Consider the following 19716-nt stretch of genomic DNA (forward strand, 5'->3'; position numbering starts at 1 on the left):
TGCTAATCGGCCTGTGCTAGCCTACTAAGACAAAGCTATGAATAGCAATTTATAAGGGTCAAACTTAATCGCTTGTCTATTACTCAAACATGCATAGTGGCCTTATGCTGGATTTCTGAATGTGTTACGAATGAAACAAGAATTGGGACAATTGCTACCACCATACGTCAGAAGAGAGCTTAGCAGCTCATGGCACATTTAAACTTCACGTGATAAGATGCGTTCCCGCTTAATTATACAATTGTATTTCTCAGACTGTTGAAACATGTATTTGGGACAGGTTTTAACGTCTTAAAACCAAAAGGACATGGCCTGACCCTACCGTGAACCAGACTAGACTGTACTGAACTGGGGGCACGGCGCGCAGCTGCTGCCATTTTTCTGCCTACACCAGCCTGTTGCTATGGCGACGGGCAGCCGGAGCATCACCTTGTCCGACGGGGGCCTCAGGTAGCACGAACACACCTTCGGATGTAACCTAAAACACGCTCTGCGCTTCAGGCCCAACGCCAAAGCAGAGCAGGGTTAAGACAATACAGATGTTTTTTGTGCAACACTTGAACAGATCACAGTGAGCTACTTTGAAAACAGCCGTTATGATGGACTTTGTCTTATTCAAATAAACCAGTGATACCAAACCATCTGCCAAAATGTAAACGTGCCATCTACACAATGGGGGTCAAGCAGCGAAGCTGCGAGACACCCATTGTGTTTCTGTTTTCTTCTCATTATTATTCCTCTAACATTGGAGTCTATGGCAGCCCACAGAACGCCTTAGTTAAAAGTTCTGTGATTTGGCTGAAAGTTTCGGGCCACTCCACTTACTACTCACACTCATTTACAGACCTCTAAACCCAGCCGTTTAGTGCCACCAACGGGTACAAATTTGGTCGAAAATGGAACCGCTTGGCTGACAGATCTGAAATTTGGCGCACTGATTCGGGACCGTCCCTTGATCACTCTTGCCAATTTAGAGACCTCTATGCCCAACACTCTAGCGCCACCAATGGGTCGAAACAGGACTTGCATTACTCTCCCGAGCGTTCCCCGTGCTACCGAGTGAGGTACCAGTGGAATCCCTGGACCAGCCTGAGTTCAATGATCCCTACTCCACAACTTTGCGCCATATTGTACCTTCGCCCTATTGGATTTAATCCAAACTCTACGAAAAGTTTCAGCGGTCACAAATTTCCTCAGATTTTCAAGGAACTTGGCGGAGAAGATCTTCAGACCAAGCCGCGAAAACCATATTTCTTTCGAATTTTTGCCCTTGAGAGCCAATCCAATATGGTGGCGAAACAGCCAAACTGTAAGTGGGCTAACATATCGGCGACTCTTTGAGTTACTTTTTTGCAAATGCATTGAACTCTCTAGCGCCACCAACAGTTCAATTAGGTAGTTAATCCATATCTCAGCAACACTTTCAGGCATGGAAACCAAACTTGGTCCATGGATTAGAGACCCCATTCTGTTTGACCACCAGGGGCGCTATAATTACCAACCCTTTCAAGTATCGACACCAAACTTGGTACGTGGACTCGTGACATCATGCTGAGAGCGCATAAAACATTTGTTAATCTTCCACCACAAGGGACGCTATAATTAGCCAAACTTTTCCGTATCAACACCAAACTTGTTACATGGAGTCAGGACAGCCAAAAGTTGCAGCCCAGCAGCCAAACAACCATGCTTGACCTTCTTATTGCTGCTTTGCAGCTATATCTTTTATTATTTTTGATTTCCTTGAAATGGGGGCGATCTCTGGGTGCTCCAACAAATGTATAAAACTCAAGAATATAGTTGAGGTTTCACGGCAGGTTGGTAGTGAAATGGATTGCCCTGGAACCAATCCAAGTCAATGAGCTGCTTTACAGCTGGCCTCTACACAAAGGCCTTATGGGAATTGGCAATTCCAATCATGGCATAAAAACATACATGTATCTATTCCAGCCGTTCTCTGCCATTTGCCTTTTTAAGTTTCAGCATTGGCTGGATGCCGAATATGGAAAAACCTGAGAGTGGATGACGAACGAGGCTCAGACAACTGCACCCTGGACGAATTCGGAGTCACTTTGCGGGGGCGGACTCACGCCAGAATAGCACATGGGGATTGCGTTCAACAGAAGCAAAAAAAACATGCATTAAAATACGCACCAGCATAAACAGCTAGTCAACGAAGATGTGTTTACTATAAGTGTTCTTGATAACATGGAAATCAGCACAGGATTAAATCACCCACATGTAAACTAGACACCGCAACCTTTACCACAGTGTTTAATTCGAGCAGCCATTCTGGTATGGGGGCAATACCCAAACATACACACTTTAATCCACTCTTTTTTTCCCCCCTCCACTCTTACAGTAAATTTTCACTTTTCACTGCGCACTAATTTAGATCGCCAAAACCAAAACGTATCCCGATGGGAACAGAACAAAGGAATAAGACTACAGAGAGCTGAATTGGTCATCTCTGAGACTTGGACCGGGGATGAGTCATCCATTAAGGAAATAAAAAACACAAGGCTTACATAGAAACAACACGAAACACAGACTGTGTACATGCTTGAACGGTTGGAAAATGCTAAAAAAGGTAAGTGTGACTCATAGTGCATGCGTGATTCTAATTGGCTGAGAGGAGCCTGGGTATACATCTCTTGGTCCATGAGATAAACAACCCGTTTTTAAAAAGGCCAGTGGTTGCAAAATGTATTCATGATGACTAGGCTGAACACCAGGTGCTCCGGGTCGTTTGAATTAAAAAATTTAAAATCAATGAGTCACCGACTATTTGTTGTCTAGATCTGAATAACCACAGGCGAAACAGGAAATAAATAAAATCTCATCCATTTCCACCCATCCATCCAGCCATTGTAGTTGTTATGAATGCTCATCTGGTTGTTCACAGTAATAATCAGGCGTTTATGTACCCGATGTCTCATTGTGTGGGTCAGGCACACAGTTTACAATTTTAAAAGATTTGTAAAAGTTTGTATGCAGCCTACAAGTATACTATGACTGATCATTTATCCTGTCACTCTTTAGAGAAATAGATTTGGGTCACAAAACACAAACCCATAATTGAACAAACTAAAAACAAGATAACAGATACAAGCTGTGTCTTTCCCATAAAATGCAAATAGCATTCCATGCATAGCAGACCTGAAGTGCCGGGTTCTCGTGTGAAGAATAGGGTCAGAACTCATAGCCTGGGAAGACTTGCAGCCACAGTGGTGGCCGGGTGTATGCCAAGACTGCAGGGTGCAGCCGGGCAGCACCCAGTACTTAGGGTACCACGGAACGGGGTGACTGAGGCCATGCCGCTCTCCTCCTGCTCCTCTAGGATACACAGGCTTCCGTGCAGAGAGTGCATGGAAAATCTTTAGGACTGTATCGATCATGTGTGCATTTTCTAAAAGCAGGGTATTGCGTTAACATTTTGCGCATTGAGGTCTGAAAACTACTGGCCTCAAGAAAATATTGACTGGCCCTCACTCAAAGTTGTCTTATTATCAGCGTCATAAAACCAAAGGCCGGCGTAATTGTCATAAACTTTGTGCTTGTGCCAAATAACAATCACATTTTTAAGCACTGGTCTGATTGGGACAAAGTTGGACGTTTTACTGTGAAGGGATAACTTTACTTGAACCAGGATAAGGGCACCCCTTATTGCTGAACGCTGTAAAAAAAATGTTGCTCGAAAAATGTTGCTTTTAGATTTCAAGTCAAATCAAAATCCTGTCCAACTCAAATTGAAAGTAATTCTCAGGAGGTCCTCCACTTGTAAGAAAGCAAAAATTAAGCTTAGCATCAGCATACGAAGGGTTTGCTGAATGATTACAAAATTTCCATACAACTTCAGACAGTCTGCATTTGTAAATGGATATCTCACGCGCGGGTGTGAGTGCGAATAATAAACCCTGCCCTCTTGGATACAAGCAAGCTCAAATCACAACATGGTTGGGAAAAGGACAAATCAGACCATGATTATTGGCAGGCGCATATTGGCAAACCATTATAAACAACATTTTCAGCCAAACTCCCTGGTGAGGCAGAGTTCATAATACAGGCTGAAAAACTAAAACATTGACGATAATGGGGCCATGTTAGATTTATTATCCTTTCTCTGTCATCGTGTGCATCACTGAAAGAGGCTTTGTCCTTTATTGGAAGGTTTAGTGGAATACAGCTTTACAATAATAAATGAAACATTAAAGTGTAATGTGATCGCCTTAGCAGAGAGGTTATCAGAATGGCAGAGACAGATGTTTAGGTTGCTATTCATAGGCCAATCAATAAGCAAATTTTAGAATGAAAATAAAGTGTTTTTTTACCGTTCTGTGAAGCATATCAAGGAGTTCTTCACGTTTTTTTTTTTTAAGACGTGATCCTAGTCACCATAAGCCCACAATATTTGATCCTGCTATCAGCTCGGAGCCCTGTTCATTTCCCAGATCGCTTTTGGCCTTCAAACAAAAACACAGCCTTCCCGCTTTTTTCTGTATGAATAGGCAGCCAAGAAACACATGTTTTAAATTTGATTTGAAAACTGGATGACGCCCCCACACTTCTCACCAAAACAAAAATAAATTCCATAAAGCTAAAGCTGTCTGCAAACGGATTATAGCGATAAAGCAAGCTCTTACAACCTGATCAAATGATCCGTTTGGTCCTAAAATGTGACAGAGAATCTATACTTTTGTGTGTGAGGGAGTGCCCGCATGTGTGCGTGATTCTAGGGCTAGGTTAAAATATAGATTCATCAATGCACTGCAATTTTTTTGTTCTCGATTCAATTTCGATTTTCTTTAAAATCGATTTCCATAAAAAAAAAAAAGAAAAAAAAAAAGCATACTCAGTCATTGTGATCTAGAAGCGAGTATGCCTTAATGTACATGCCCTTTTACATTTGTCTGGCAAGTTTAGCTCAGGAACAATACTATACAATGGTGTATTCCCTTTTTGCTAGTTAAAGCACAATGAAATGGTTAATTCTAAATAATATTTAGGTATTTTTGTCATCTGCACGTATTATTGAATTGATATTGAAGTAATCGGATCAATATCAAAAATCTAATCGAATTGAATTGTGAGGTACCTGGCAATACCCAGCCCTACGTGATTCCCACAACAAAGTGGTAGAATAACAAAAGTGTGTGTGCGCCCAAGTGAGTGTGGGGCTGATTGATAGCTTGAATTAGACATATTAGGCATAGGGGGTTTCCAAAATAAGGCTCTAGGTGGTGAACTTGACAGGCTCGGGATGGCATGCCTGAAGGAACACTAAACATCCGTGTATAAACACGCCGTCTCAGGGCAGCCCTCTTAATAAGGCGGTGCTTCAGCACCAAAGGACAGTTTGTAAAAAACAAACAAAACAAAAATTTGTCTCTTGACGGATCTTCCTCGGCTGACTTCATGCTGGAAGAGCTCTGTCTGCGCTATTGGCTCCAATTGAGTCCCTGGTAAATTACTACCCTGCTAGAGCAATTTCATCCCTGTGCCGTAAGTGTGGGTTATAAGATTTGCTTGGCAGCAGAAGCCAACAACTGTACCGTGGGCTCACCCAGGGAAACATTTAAATTGAGCAAATAAATGCGTACGAGGGTATGAAAATGTATCTGGCGCATCCGCCGACAGCCGGCTCGCCTGTTAAAGTCGGAGCCACAACAAGGCATCGGGTGACATGTTGCAGCGAGAACATGTGAATTGGCTAAAAATGAGCATCGTCTGCCAGTGTGTTACGTCATCAGAAACCCGATCACTACATTACATTTCTATGACCTTGATTAACCTGCAAGATTTGGCCTCATCAATTTATCCTACGCCTTTCAAATAATGCATTGAAGAAGCAATTGACCGGCATTGGAAAAACACATTTCATTCACAAAGCTAGGCCCACGTGGAACCGTTTGGGTGCCTTCTTGGCTACCATCCTTGCCAGGCGAGCCAGGAAGAAACCCTGTTAGACAGCCGGCACCAGGAAGCACCACATTGTTTCAGAGAAACAAGAGGATGGTTTAACAAAACATTTTGAATGTGAATACTGCGATAATTGGATTCAATGGTTTCACTTGAAATTGGTCGTTTAGGTTTTCTTTGCCAACAATGCCACCTTGATAATGGGAAAAAACACTCAAAAGACCAGATGCACAGAAGTTTTGTGCGTGCATGTACCTTGCATATGGTCTCTGTGTCCCAGGGCAGGATCGTCTGTAGGTCAATGAGCTCGCAGGAAACCCCTAGCTTCTCCTGAGCCATCTGGGCCACCTCCCGCATCACGTGGATCTGGAACAGAGTTCATTCACAGAGTGAGCGACGCCAGGGCACCCAGTGTTTTGCATGCTTACAAACACAACCCCGCGCCCACAACTCACCGAATCAACAGAGAAAAAAGGGTCTTTAAAACGCATTTACACCGTGCCGTAGTCATTATGGCCATTTTGTCAGTGATAATAAAAAAAGACAAATTTAAGACTCAAATTCTATGTCAAGCGGTTTGTGGACTTTTTAAATCAGCTCGGCACCCAAGCTGCATTCTTTACTTACAAGGAACGCCAATGACGGCACTAGCTAGAAAAGCTAGCTATGTTAGCTATCCAATTATCAAACAGTGGGCGTGTCTCGTTTCACCCATATCAGCCCAAAACACTTTTAGAATTCTCATAGGGTTAGATTCAAGCTGAAACATGTGCTCACATGCACACACACATTTTTTATCGCTGCTTATTTCTTTCTTGGACCAAATCTCGAATGTCTAATATCATTACCTACCGAGTTGAAGATATTTGATAAATGAACGGCAAATCCATCTGATTGAGGGAGAGGTGCAGTAAGCGCCACTGGGGTACAACGTGACCCTCGTGCCACAGAGCTTTAGTTGGCATTAAGGGAATCAGGTTTAGACAGGCAGTACTTGAATGTTCCTACGAGGTCCTCCGTCACATCCAATGGAAAGTCGGATCCCCCACCGTTTTACGTTGAGCATCTATGGCTGTTGGAACATACTTTTAATGCCTGGCGAGAGCCCCTGGGGAGTGGACCTGCTGTGGGAACACCGACCTAATGGGGGTCCTAATGACCTAAACCAGGATGAACAACAATTGTGGCTACCTACGGGGAGTCCAAATAAACCACTTCAAAGACCTCCACCCGCGCCGAATGCAGCCAATAAACAGTGAGCAGTGGGTTGCGCCGGTGGGCTCTTTCCTCTGCATCCAATGAACCCATCGCATCGACTACCGGGGGCGAAACAGGCTAATCAGAAAAATCTGCTGGGAGGGTTTGTTCGGTGGGGAACGCTTTCACCTAACTGCCGCGGTAGTCGTTTCTCCCGTCGGTTGCATCTGCGCCGTCGACTGATAGGGGACGTGTGGGAGTAGGCCGGGGTTATGAACGCAACGTAGATAGTGCAAAATGTAGTGTGGCTCCATTTACTGTGGCTCTCTCCACCCCCTCCCCACACATCATTTACAAGCACCCAGCGCCACTCACATCAGATCTCAAACCCCGGTGCTAGTGCAACAGGGTCATTTCAGTCGTTTACCGGGCCTGAATAAGCCTTTTAAAGTGGCAAGGCGAACACAATCTTATTCAGAAATGGCCATACTAAGCTGTGTAATACAATATCAAAAGAGTGAGGGAAAATGGCAGGGGACAGCGAGAGAGGAACAATAGGCCGGCGAGCCAGAGGCCAGTGCCGTCTCGAGAGGAGAACATTGAGGTTGTGAAAACGCCTGATTGGCTGTGGTCACGGCCCGCCGTGCTGAGGTCCCCGGGCGAGGGGCATGTCATCGTGTTAAGGTGGTAATCCATGGCTGGATGTCCGGAGCCATTTTAAAATGTCAGCGGGCAGAGCGGGTGGTCCACTCGTTCTGTCTCTCCCTCTCCACGGACTAATCTGCGCTGCGTCCCTTACCTGCGTTCCCCAGGCGACCAGGGTGACATCACTTCCCTCCTGCAGGATCTCGGCCTGCGAGAGCGGGACGGTGTAGTGTTCTACCGGGACCTGTTCCACTGAAAAACAAAAAGAACAGCCGGACCGACAATGACGTGAGGTGATTAATTGTCTGTGGTGGGGGTCAATTCTGTCCAAACGCATACATCATTTCATCGGGCTGTCTGCATCTGAATTATCCAGGTACTTCACTTGCGAGATGGGAGCAGATGACAGGAGAGGCTGAAATCATAGCCCTGCCGCCCAGGAGAAGAGTACTGTGTGGCCTGTTACAGACGCTTTCCAAGGCTTTTTCAAGAGTCATCACTTAGTGGGAGATTGTGCTTTTATCAGCAAAAAACCCAACACATGACCTAATGATATCCTTTGCCAAAACACAAAACTAACTATAATTAATCCCAACTACAAAACATTGGTGGGATGGAACCGGGTTTGGGGAAAGGACCCACATAAACATACACATCAATCAAAAAATTGAGGTGCCAGGAAGTTTTCGCCTTGAATCAAAGGCCAAGACAAAGTCCATGCAAGTACCATGGTTTGTATAACATTTTACAATCTCGTTGGAATACTCAATTGAGCGTATAAAATAAATTCAGTGAAAGGTATTTTAGGGGAATATATTAAGTGGCCTCAAAAGTACCGATTTAAAAAAATATATCCTCTATCCCTAATAAACCACACAGATTAAATGAAGTAAAACTACTTTATTTTTCCTCATCGTAAATGCTCAAACCGGAATGTGGTATTTAAAAAAAATAAAAAAAATCTTCCAATCTCAGTCCAAGAATTAGTAGCTTTGGCTACCAAAAAAGGTAAAGTACCAGATATTTAATAAGAGAAATATGGGATGGCCTCTCTGACCTATCTTGAGATTAATTCACAATGACTTCATCCTTCCTGTTCTGGAGTAGTGCAATGTGTGGGGGGGGCAGTGCTGTTTTGCATTCAGACACATCATTGGCTGCTTCAGGACCATGGTACCATTTCCTACAATGGCAAACGTTACCAGTTGAAAATGAGTGCTATATTTGATAAAGTGCGGCCTAGTCGGGCCTTCTGTGGCTGTAGTACACTGGAAAAGAGACCGTCTCTCTCCGCTACAGCAAATAATGAACTCAAAACCCCCAAAAGAGAGACTTCTCCGAGCCATGTGGCCCTGGCCTATTTAACAGACTCAATAGTTTCCTAAATGCTAGTGTCCAAATTTGACTTTAATACACATACGAATGTCTGTTGTAAGAGCTGGAAAAATACACTTTTTGGTATATGAAAACAGAACAGCCTTAAATAGGTCCTGACGCAAACATATGCCATTTCTACAGCACTCAAACTGTTCTGACCGATACACACACACACACACAACAAACACACACACACAACAGCATTACCTAATAATAATACTTGAGAATAACTTTTGTACTAGCACTACAGTTCTACTGGACACATGGCAGAAACAGAATTCCAGGAAAGCACAAGCAACTTCTTGAGTGTTAAAGAACTGAACCGTTAAAGAGAACTACGCTCATCCCAAGGCAGAACGCAGATTTTCCTGAGATGCCAAGTGCTGTAACACAAATCAACAGACCCCATGATGACTATCAACATCTGCACCCTCTGACCCCTTGTACTCGCTGTGCAACAACCAAATCACCACGGGAGATAATTATACCATAAATCATAACGGATATCGCTGAAAAACACATCCAAACGAGGGCTAAACACTCCGGTATCGTCTGGCTCTCATGGAGCCGCTCAACTGTAAAGCTGAATTTGAGCTTTGCAATTTACTCGTCATTAGGGAAATGTCTACCATTGAACTAATGTGGTATTACTCCACACAGCTTGCGATTGTCGAGATTACCCCGTTATCACAAGGGGAAACAATAGCCAGGTGTCGATCCCTCTCGGGCCTGTAACTTGACCATCAATCATGTGAAAACAGGAAATTATTGAGCAGATCACAATGTGATAGTATGCATCTGCAAGTGAAACAGGGCCTTGAAAATCAAACTAAATATATGTATTTATTGTGGGATGAGTAATAAGTAAGTAATTTAATATCAACTGCATAGCAACAACGCGGCAGCCATGACCCCCTGTTTGTTGAAGGTTGTATCAGCGATTCTAGGCCGAAACATAAATGCTCAAATTCATCTGATCCCTCCGCAGGATCCGCTAGCTTCACGCCCCATAGCAGGCCTTCAAAAAACCACGTCTCTGTAGTCAGCCTGTTCTCCGAGATCGTACACAAAAACAAATGGTACTACCAACCACTCAAAACCAAAATAAATAGTATTCCAACCGATCACCGACAAGGGGTGGGGTTCTGCGATGCGTTCATGATAGTTTTTACTGGATGCCTGAAACAAAGAAAGGAGGGGCGAGCTGGCTCTGTTTGTTTGGAATCTCGCTTTAAATACCATCAGAAGTGACGTCACCCAACATCTAAAGGCGGCTTGCAGCGGGTGGATGCAAAAAGATCCGACACCGTTCCGAAAATAAATAAATTCTTAACACAAAGTCAGTACATTTCTCAAGCAATTCAGCTTCGTAGGGATCCTGTGTAAAACAAGAGTGGACATTGTAGTATTTTTTCAGTCCGTGTGGCTGCAACATGAGGAAATACTCTGAACACTGATTCACCACGATATCAGCCTCGGAGCAACACTTTCATAGTTCGACAATTACATGTGGCTCTTATCAAACAGGAAGAATCAGGCATCATAAATCATAAACCATGTGTGAAAACAAAAAAGTGGCCGACCAACACATCGAGAGGATGCCTGCCCCAGTCAACTTGTGACCAGCTTCTGATATAAAAAGTAGGGCTGTGGCTCGAAGACCATGCTACCATTGGGGGCAACGACAACAACAAAAACGTTGTGCCAAAAAGGTGAATCTGCCATCAGATTCAAAGAACACCCATCCAAAATGAAACCATGTAAGGTCAAGGGACAGTCTCATACAATGCAAGGTGGAATCTCGACAAAGTTGTGACTCAATAAAAACCACACCAAAAGACAGGTGTGAGTAGAAGTGTTTTTCTGCTCTCTGCGTGCGGATGGACTCAGAGATATCCAATTCAGTGGAAAATGTTTCCACTCCAGCGAAATCTAGATACTGTTGTACATAGAGAGGGAATAAGAAGAACAGTTTACGGTCCATTCGGAGCAGCTGGTACACACTTGTGCTCCTGCTGAACCCTCTCTCGCTGCTGCAGCCAGAAACACTGTTTGTTTGTCTGGCTTCACATCCATTAGAGAAAGTGGGACATTTGTTTTGAAAAACATGTGGCGGTTTTGTAGCAAACCAGAAAGGTAGGAATGTGAGGAAGCAGAAGGGGTTAAGATTGAGGGGTTTTATGCCCAATACGTATGCAGCCTGCCAATGCCTCCCCATCAGGACCACAACCCCTGTGCTGTCCCTGCTGCTCGGATCATGATCCAGCAGACCTTTCCTGGTTGACAATTTATTTGCAAAAAAGGTCATTCATTAAGCAATGCATTCTGTTTTTGCAATCATTATTTTGAAAAAATTACACAATTATTATCAATCTTCTGTCCTTGCATCGCTATTCATATTGTTTGAATAATGACACCTTTCAAAACATTTTCAACAATGTTGTTAAACAATAAACTTAACTAAACTGGGCTTACCTGCTGCTCTGTAGAGGATCTTGGGCTCAAAGAATATGCAGGGGTTCTCGTCAGCAATGCAGGACAGGAGCAGTCCCTTGGCCTGCACCGGACTGCGAGGCACTACAACCTGTAGCACAAGCGAGAAGCCCACCGCGCCCATTAGCCACAGCAATATGATTCCAACTCTTAATGGATCCTCTCCGTTAAATATGGATCCTGTGTGGATTGCTGTGATCTTCTAACCACACAGTTTAGTACTACCCAGTCGATCCATTTACCAACTTTGGTTGAATCTGTCATTGGCCGAAGCGGTTCATTTTCTATACAGTTTTTGACAATTTGCAATCTCACCGTCCTTGAGTTTATACTGAACTGAAAAGTGAATAATTCAAATTTGACGAAGATATAATTCTAAGATAAGAAGAAGGGATACATTTTTTGAGGTACAAGCACGATTATTAAAATGATCTGTACCTTCATTTTCGGACTATAAGCCACGCCTTTTTTCCCATTTTTCGATTCTGCGGCTAAAATATGGATTTTTACAGCTAACGGCCACTAGGGGACCTCCTAAATCTATTGATTTTACAGGTTACAGTCCACCAACTTTAACTCTATGGGCTCTATGACCGGTCCGCGCCCCCCCACCTTTAAGCGGCGGGCTGCAGTGCGGCTTATATATGTACAGATCATTCAATTTAGCTGCTGCGGCATATACTCCGGTGCGCCTTATAGTGCGGAAAATACGGTATATTGTTCCAAGAAGTATAAAATGATGTTCCTTGGCCTAGGTGAAGAAAATAAAGTCATAGGAGCCTCAAAGACACTATGTCCCTACATAGCAGAGTGCATTTTTTGCTGGGGCCACACTATATAAAGCAGACAACCTCTGGCTATAATTGTCTCTGTTGTCTTGCAACACTGTAGGGAAAAGATGACATTTAGTGGGCTGACCTTTGCCAAGAAGACAACAGAAGAAGCTACATCTGTTGGCGATGGATTCAAGGAAAGATTAACCACAGTTGAGAAGGGGGGGGGGGGGGGGGGTGAGATGTCCAGTGGAACCCCATAAACTATGGTTGACATCCCTTTCAACATGGTGGGCCCGCAATGCGTGTCCCCTGGCAGTCCCTTTATTGCGGACCATTATATTGGCCTGTTTTTTTTTTTAAATGTACTCAGAGTGCACATTTCCCAGCTTAATGACGCAGACAAGCACATCCATACCGAGCATCGGATGGGACCAGGGGTTTTTTTCGCTATGATTAATGTAAAAACCTTTGCTTTCACATTTACTTCCGTGTTTAAAAACACAGAAGGATTAGGTGCATACCACTTTTAATCATGGCAGGGATATTGCAGAGAAAAGGGCAGGATCAAGACTCGTATGACCTATAAAGAAAATGTTTTCCGAATCAAAATCAAACGGATTGAGGTTGAACTGTTTGATTTCAACCAGAACACATTTCTGCCAGATTATTGATTGTTTGTACACCAATGCCTTGTTAATATCTAACATATAAACACAATGGAAAGATTGTAAGCATGCCATTACAGATGTCCACCAGCAGAGAAAAGCAATTTGGCCCCGCCAGGGGTGGTAGGTATTCGTTTTTTCAAATAAGAATGTCTTTGAAATCAGACACAAAAAACAAATACATTTTTGGAGGGAAGGCGGATGAAATTCATTGCTTATTCCAGTCATCCGAATCACCAGTCAAGCTCTCGGGTCCAACCAGACCTTGCATAATCTCCAGCGCGAAAACGAGCCATGTTTTAATCAGCATGAGGTAAATGTGGAACATCTCAAATCAAGTTGCACTGCAAACCAAATAACAAAACGTGATGTCAAAAAGGCCCTTCGACCCCATCAATATTCAGAACCAAAAAGGTATGCTCAACTTGGATGTCAAGAAACAAAAGCCAACCTCCAAAGGAGATTTGGCAGAGGGGATAGGGGACCGGGCAGCGGCTATGGCGACTAGAGTAAAAGCAGAGCGCTGCGGACCTTGATGCCAGGGCAGTGGGCGAAGAAGGCCTCCGGGCTCTGGGAGTGGTACAGCGATCCGTGGCCCACGCAGCCCCATGGAGCTCGGATGGTCAGTCTGCCGCAGTCAAACAGGTCGCCTGAACGGTAGCGGTACTTGGCCGCCTCATTCACGATCTGGTGAATGAAAGGTGGGGGAAAAAATGAAAAAGGGAGGAATTATTCATTTTTTGCATGCTGCATGATTGCAACAACTTCCCCTCACCTTAAATATCTGCACTTTAAGAACCATTAATACAAAATACATGACTTTTACATGCACATATCTTTTGAAGGGAGTGTAAAGGTCGCAAATAAGCCTAAAACGGAATTGAAGGATATGACTGCATATTTCTTTTTAAACTGCCTTAATAAGGGGTACGTCAGAGGAAAGATGATATGCCCTTTCTAGGAAAACACATCGTCTCTGCTTTACATCTTAAAGCTATTAAAATTCAATTTTCCCTTCAATTTAAGTGTCTGGCGGTTTCCTTCCTGCGACGCCAGTTACCCACTGTCTCCTAAAAAAACTCTCCTGGTGCATTCAGGTAGGTTCTTTCCCTCTCTCTTCCCAGGAATATATATTCTTGACGTGATGAGAGTTGGTCCACAAGGACAAATAGCAGAAAAAAAAAATATGATGAAACGTTTTCCCTTATGGTGTGTGTTTTCAGCGTTGTCGCGAGGAGGCATCCATCTTGTGGAGAGTCGAGGACAACGGTGACGCACAGTCATGGCTACCGAAACCCACCCATTGCCTCCGCAGGTTAGCCCATTGACGTCACATTAATCTCCCTCACCAGGTGTTGACGTGGGAGACATACCCATGTAAAAAAAAAAACACACACACACACACACACACACACACACACACACACACACACACACACACACACACACACACACACACACACACACACACACACACACACACACACACACACACACACACACACACACACACCAAATTGAGCCCCCCCTTCCATGTCCCCACCATCCCCGTTCATAGCCGAGCGTTTCTGATTACATTTTATTCTCGTATCCATTGTGCCGAAGGCTAATCTCTTACGGGCGCCTGAACTTGCAATAGAAAGTGGGAGGGTGATAACATATGTTAATTACGCAGGATGCTACTCGGGCAGGTGTTCCTTGGGCTCTGTGTAAACCTGAGGCAGGTTCCAGGGACGGGAGATTCAGCACAGTGTGCAGCGCACACAGCAGCGGGCGACCATGTATGATCACATCTACAGAGGAACAGAGGGCATGTTGCAACTCCGGATAATGGCCCATTATAGATACTAGATTCTAGATAAGAAAGCCCATGACACATATACATCATATATACGAGCATGACCACAGGCACACACCGCAAGCCAGCGTCTTCCCGAAACCTTCTAGGGGTCATTTAATTGAAGATTATTCATTTGCGTTTTTCAGTAATTTGAAAAATTCAATAATGTTTGAGCACTTCATTTTCCTATTAGCAAACATTTATTGATCCAGATACAAGTTCCAGATACAGTCCGACATAGTTATATGGCTAGAAAACAGTTTTCTTGGTTTATTAACTATCAACAGCATCTTACTCACACCGTTAATGTGAGCCAACATGTACCTGGTCAAAAGCTGGGTATATGTAGTCTGCAAACTGGATCTCAGCAATGGCTGTGGCCCCAGCGACCGCAGCACCGATGCCAAATCCAACGATGCCTTGTTCACATAATGGAGTGTTGAACACTCTGTCTTTACCTAGTTGGGAAGCAATACAAGTAAAAAATGAACATTGAGATTAATTATCCAGAAAGGACGTCGTTCAAATGACCTGCTGCTAAGTCACGCTCGGACAAACAAACCAGACTAAATAACAAAAAACATGAAAAAATGTCTGCTGAAATTTTTTCATTATATAGCAGTATATCGAAGCAGGTTTTGGATAAGTTTTGGGCGAAAAATTGGGGACTACATTACGCTATGGAGGGCTGTACTCAAAACAACAAGCAACAAGCTTTAATTCATTTGGTATTCTGGCCTGACACACTTTACACACTTTTTTGTCGGTCAGAATGCCGGCAAAGATACTAGAAATTCCTAAAAATATGTAGTACTTTTCTTGTAATCTTATTATTTATAGCAAAAACTGGGTCAGTGACAGTAACTAAGCTAGTAGAAACTGTCCTGGCCATGAAATGCAGCTTCAAATTAAAAACCCAAGTCCAAAAAAGGAATGCAGACCATCAACTTTTAGACTCGGCATTAAAAGGTTCCACATCTGACCAACGAAAACATCCTTGAAACAGTAAAGTATGCAGACATGGTTAAGGTGAATTGTTGTAGTTATAACAAAAACACACAAGTTGTGTCTGCTGAGTGACAGCTTGGCTATGGAAGTGTACTAATTAAAGAGCACACCCTAGGGATCTCTTCGACCAATTTCATAACAGAAAAAAAAAACTGTTTCCATACAGGGATGTTGAATGTAGGTTCAACTGAGGTTGCAACCTGTCTTATCTTGGATCCAGCCGTCATACTATGTTATAACAGAACGTTTGGGAGGAGACAGCAGAGCGCCTTGGCCAGAACCCAGAAACTGAAAGGGTGGAGTTAACGCTTTGTTCCCCGTTTTGTTATGGAGGTTTCTACTGAAGAGAAATTTGCGCACGTGGATGAAGCTTTAGGATTTTATCATGTGGATTTCTAAAGCGGTCAGTCAACATGGTGTTGCTTTTAAATCTTTGCAGACACTTTTTCTTCAGCTGACTGCGTTTGTGTTTGCCTCTTACTCACATATAGATCCCCGCCTCCAGTAACATGATTAATGGAAAAAAATATATAAATAAAAAAATAAATTGAAACACCCAGTTTGCCCAGATTTTAGCTTGTCTGTCACATTTGAGATATTATTCTTTATTCTTATTTGAGGGACTACAACCTTCCCAATCCAGTCCTTGATAAAAAAAAAAATCATGTCAAAAGAATGAGATCTTCAAGATTTGCACCTCAAAACTTTTGATATCGTTTTTTTACCTACAGAGTTTAAAAATATACAAGCCAAACAATATTTTTAGTATTCTGTGACCCTCAATTGTTTTACCTCCATAATGATTCAATCGACCTGCCATTGGCCGAAGGCAGGTGCTCATTTTGTGCTCATTTTGCACCCTATGCATCATATCACATAACGTGTCCAAATGGATTGGGTTCCTTTATAGAATCCTGCTACAGCGACACACGCATCCCTCCTGGGCACCAGAGATGGGCCACAGACCAGTGTCGGAGGCCGTGGGTCGACTTATTCACATCAAAAGCAAATGTGGGGTTGTCGAAACGTTCAATACAAAAGAAAAACTGACCACTGCTGAAAGAACTCAAGTGCCAAGCAGATGACCCCCTTTTGTGGTACTTAAACAAGACTGAAGCATACCCTGTGACTTAGAACAGAGGGGAAAAAAGCGTCCTATTCCCCACCCTGTAATTTTACAAAGTGCTGCAAGAGGGAGACTCTAAATTTGGTCTAGGAATGTTATTTTTGTTCTTCGCTTTGTGTAATTGCCAAGAGTCCTTTTCAGCTTTTGATGGCGACTTGGCTTCTTAGCGGCAAAACTGTGGCCTCGTGTGCCCTGCTCTGGGACCACACAAATGATTTAACAACCAGTTTGTTTGTTTGGAGGACCAGGGAAGGTGATCTAACCAAATGAAGGGTTTTGCCATTCACCAGCCCTTTACACAGCATCACTAAGACAACCACGGTGTCTGTATTTCCAAGTATTATGTCATCAATTGTTACAAAAATAAATCAAACAAAAAGCCAAGAAGAAGTCCAAAGAGGGTTTCCACAGTACAACAGAATAGCATTCACAAAATCCCTGGCTGTAGCGCACGTCACAACAAGACGCTAGATTGCTCATCCAAACACAAGCCGGATCCCGAACGCAACCTTAAAACCTATTTGTCGTGCTAGGTGACCTTGAAAGGTGACCTGTGCTGTCTGACACCGGCATTCATATCAGCAAGGGAGGCTAAACATCAATGAGCAGGCAGGCTGGTTGTAGAGTGGAGACACTGCAGAGAGTTGTTTTCTGGAGAACAGCACTCAACGGTAGCCTGCAGCAGAAAAGTCTATATCACAGAGGTTAATGCATCCCCCTTGCAATTGTGCTGTCCATCTACCCCGACACTGTACCCCCCAGTGGTATAACGGCTGGAGGTGGCAGATGTTTGTACCATTCTTTTCAGTAGTGAGAGGGATGAAAACAGCTTTGTGCTCACCATCATCCACATGGATGAGATGGAAAATAATGATCCCTCTGCGAAGGTCAAAACCAATGACGTCAATGAAAACAAAAAGGCAAAACCGGATTGTGTTGGTTTTAAAGCCATTACAGGAGGGGGAACAAAAAGCCCTCATCATATAGCAATTGACGGGCTTGGGCAATGTCAGCTTTGATAAGACTGGAGTAAAACATCATGGTTGCAAGACATTCGAACAAATGAGAATAGAGATGATGAACACATGAAACTACATTAATTATCAGCAACATCCCATTTCGCTAACCACTAATCAGTTGATATTAAAATGTATCAATACATCTGTGCAAAGGAGTTGGGAAAAAAGAGGCATTACAGAAAGGTAAGACATTAAAAAGGATATATTGCCACCTAGTGTTAAATACGCGTTACGCAGGACTAGAGCGCAAGAAATAGTGTCAGCATTTGACTGACATTTCTTTAGAAAAATGGAAGGTAGATCAAGTTCTTACCATATTTGTCACGAAGACCCACTGTGCAACGGAACACTCCTCCAAAGGCCACATCTTCTCCAAAGATGACTGTGGGAAAGACAATGTCAATGGGTCTATCAGTGTCAATATCACAATGTCAATGTCACATGCAAAAGTTGATGGTTCGCATTGAGGTGACAGAATCAGGAACTTCCTTGAAGCATTGGTAACAGCAAAAATGCTTAATTATATATTATATAGTGCTTGTAACTCCCGATGATGTTAGTAGTAATGGGTTTTTTAAGCCATCATTTGGAAATTAATCGTGAAATTATTTTTCGTTATGGGGAGACTGTTGATTTGGAACTGTCACAGAGTTACTCAAGCGAGACGTAGCAAAAAAAAGTTTTCATTAGCCTAGGTTACAGTAGTTTTACGGTGATTTAAGTTTTAACAGTACTACAACACTCTTGAGTCCTCTCCATATCAGTATCAACAACAAATAATCCCATGACGCACCTGATGTGCAAGGCCTATTGAATAATTTGTACCTGCTGTAGGATCAGCGGCAAGGGTATTGTCCAAGGCACTGGTAACAGACTGGAACAGGTTCATCTTCTGAGTTGGGCCTATCAGTGGAAGGTTGAAGAGGGTTCAATGCTGTCCATATTTTTAGACAACAGACGCATGCACAGGAAGCGATTCACAAAAACACAATACAACTATGGTAGGCACGAAATACTCAATGACTGTTAATGTGGATTGACATATAATATGTACAAATGTAATACAGCATAAACAATTTATAAACTTGTAATGTGACATCGATTTAGTGGCTACAACATTAGTGGAAGGATGACAACTATATCACATGCCACATAGATGACCGCCTTAGTATCTTGTTCATCCAGTATGAGATGAACAAGAAAAACCAGAAATTACATGGTAATGTTCAGATAGAGCAATGATACACTAGTATGACTATACATGTAGCCTGTTAGCTGCCGAGCTAGCCACCTCACCGTACTGTGTGGTGACAGGGTCAGGCTGGAAGGTGAAGTGGGCGGCATGTCTCCGCTGGGACTTCACATGCGAGTTACATGACAACGTCAAAAGAGTGACCCTCAATTGGTTGTACGATCCACTCTTTACACTTGAAATATAAAGTTTTGAGTTTGCCCCCCGAAAAAGAAACCGTGCAGAGGCCGCCATGTCTGTTGTTATGGTGGACCACAAGGAAGTACTTTATGTACGTAATCATCCAGCCATCCAATCAGAGCCTGGAGGCGAGGGAGCCTCCTGTGATTGGCCTTCAACGGGGGTGGAAGCAGCAGAAAAGGTATGCTACATTGGAGAGACAATAAACCCCTTCACAAA

General features: G+C 43.3%; 1 protein-coding gene across 2 annotated transcripts in view; it reads right to left on the reverse strand.

Moving 5' to 3' along the window:
* The window catches only part of bckdhb (branched chain keto acid dehydrogenase E1 subunit beta), a 39921-nt gene extending 20329 nt beyond the window's left edge, over nt 1-19592 (reverse strand). The window contains exons 1-8 of one of the 2 annotated variants that reach the window (XM_060064928.1): nt 19362-19592; nt 18891-18968; nt 18379-18447; nt 15237-15370; nt 13604-13759; nt 11614-11722; nt 7916-8013; nt 6175-6285 (exon numbers count right to left, since the gene is read on the reverse strand). In XM_060064928.1, coding sequence (XP_059920911.1) covers nt 6175-6285; nt 7916-8013; nt 11614-11722; nt 13604-13759; nt 15237-15370; nt 18379-18447; nt 18891-18968; nt 19362-19551 — 945 coding nt within the window. In that variant the 5' untranslated portion in view covers nt 19552-19592. The remainder of the gene's footprint in view (nt 1-6174; nt 6286-7915; nt 8014-11613; nt 11723-13603; nt 13760-15236; nt 15371-18378; nt 18448-18890; nt 18969-19361) is intronic. The other variant, XM_060064927.1, reaches the window with a different exon arrangement.
* Between the last annotated feature and the right edge of the window lie 124 nt (nt 19593-19716).

Source organism: Gadus macrocephalus, chromosome 11 (assembly GCF_031168955.1).
Source record: "Gadus macrocephalus chromosome 11, ASM3116895v1".
Lineage (NCBI taxonomy): Eukaryota > Metazoa > Chordata > Actinopteri > Gadiformes > Gadidae > Gadus > Gadus macrocephalus.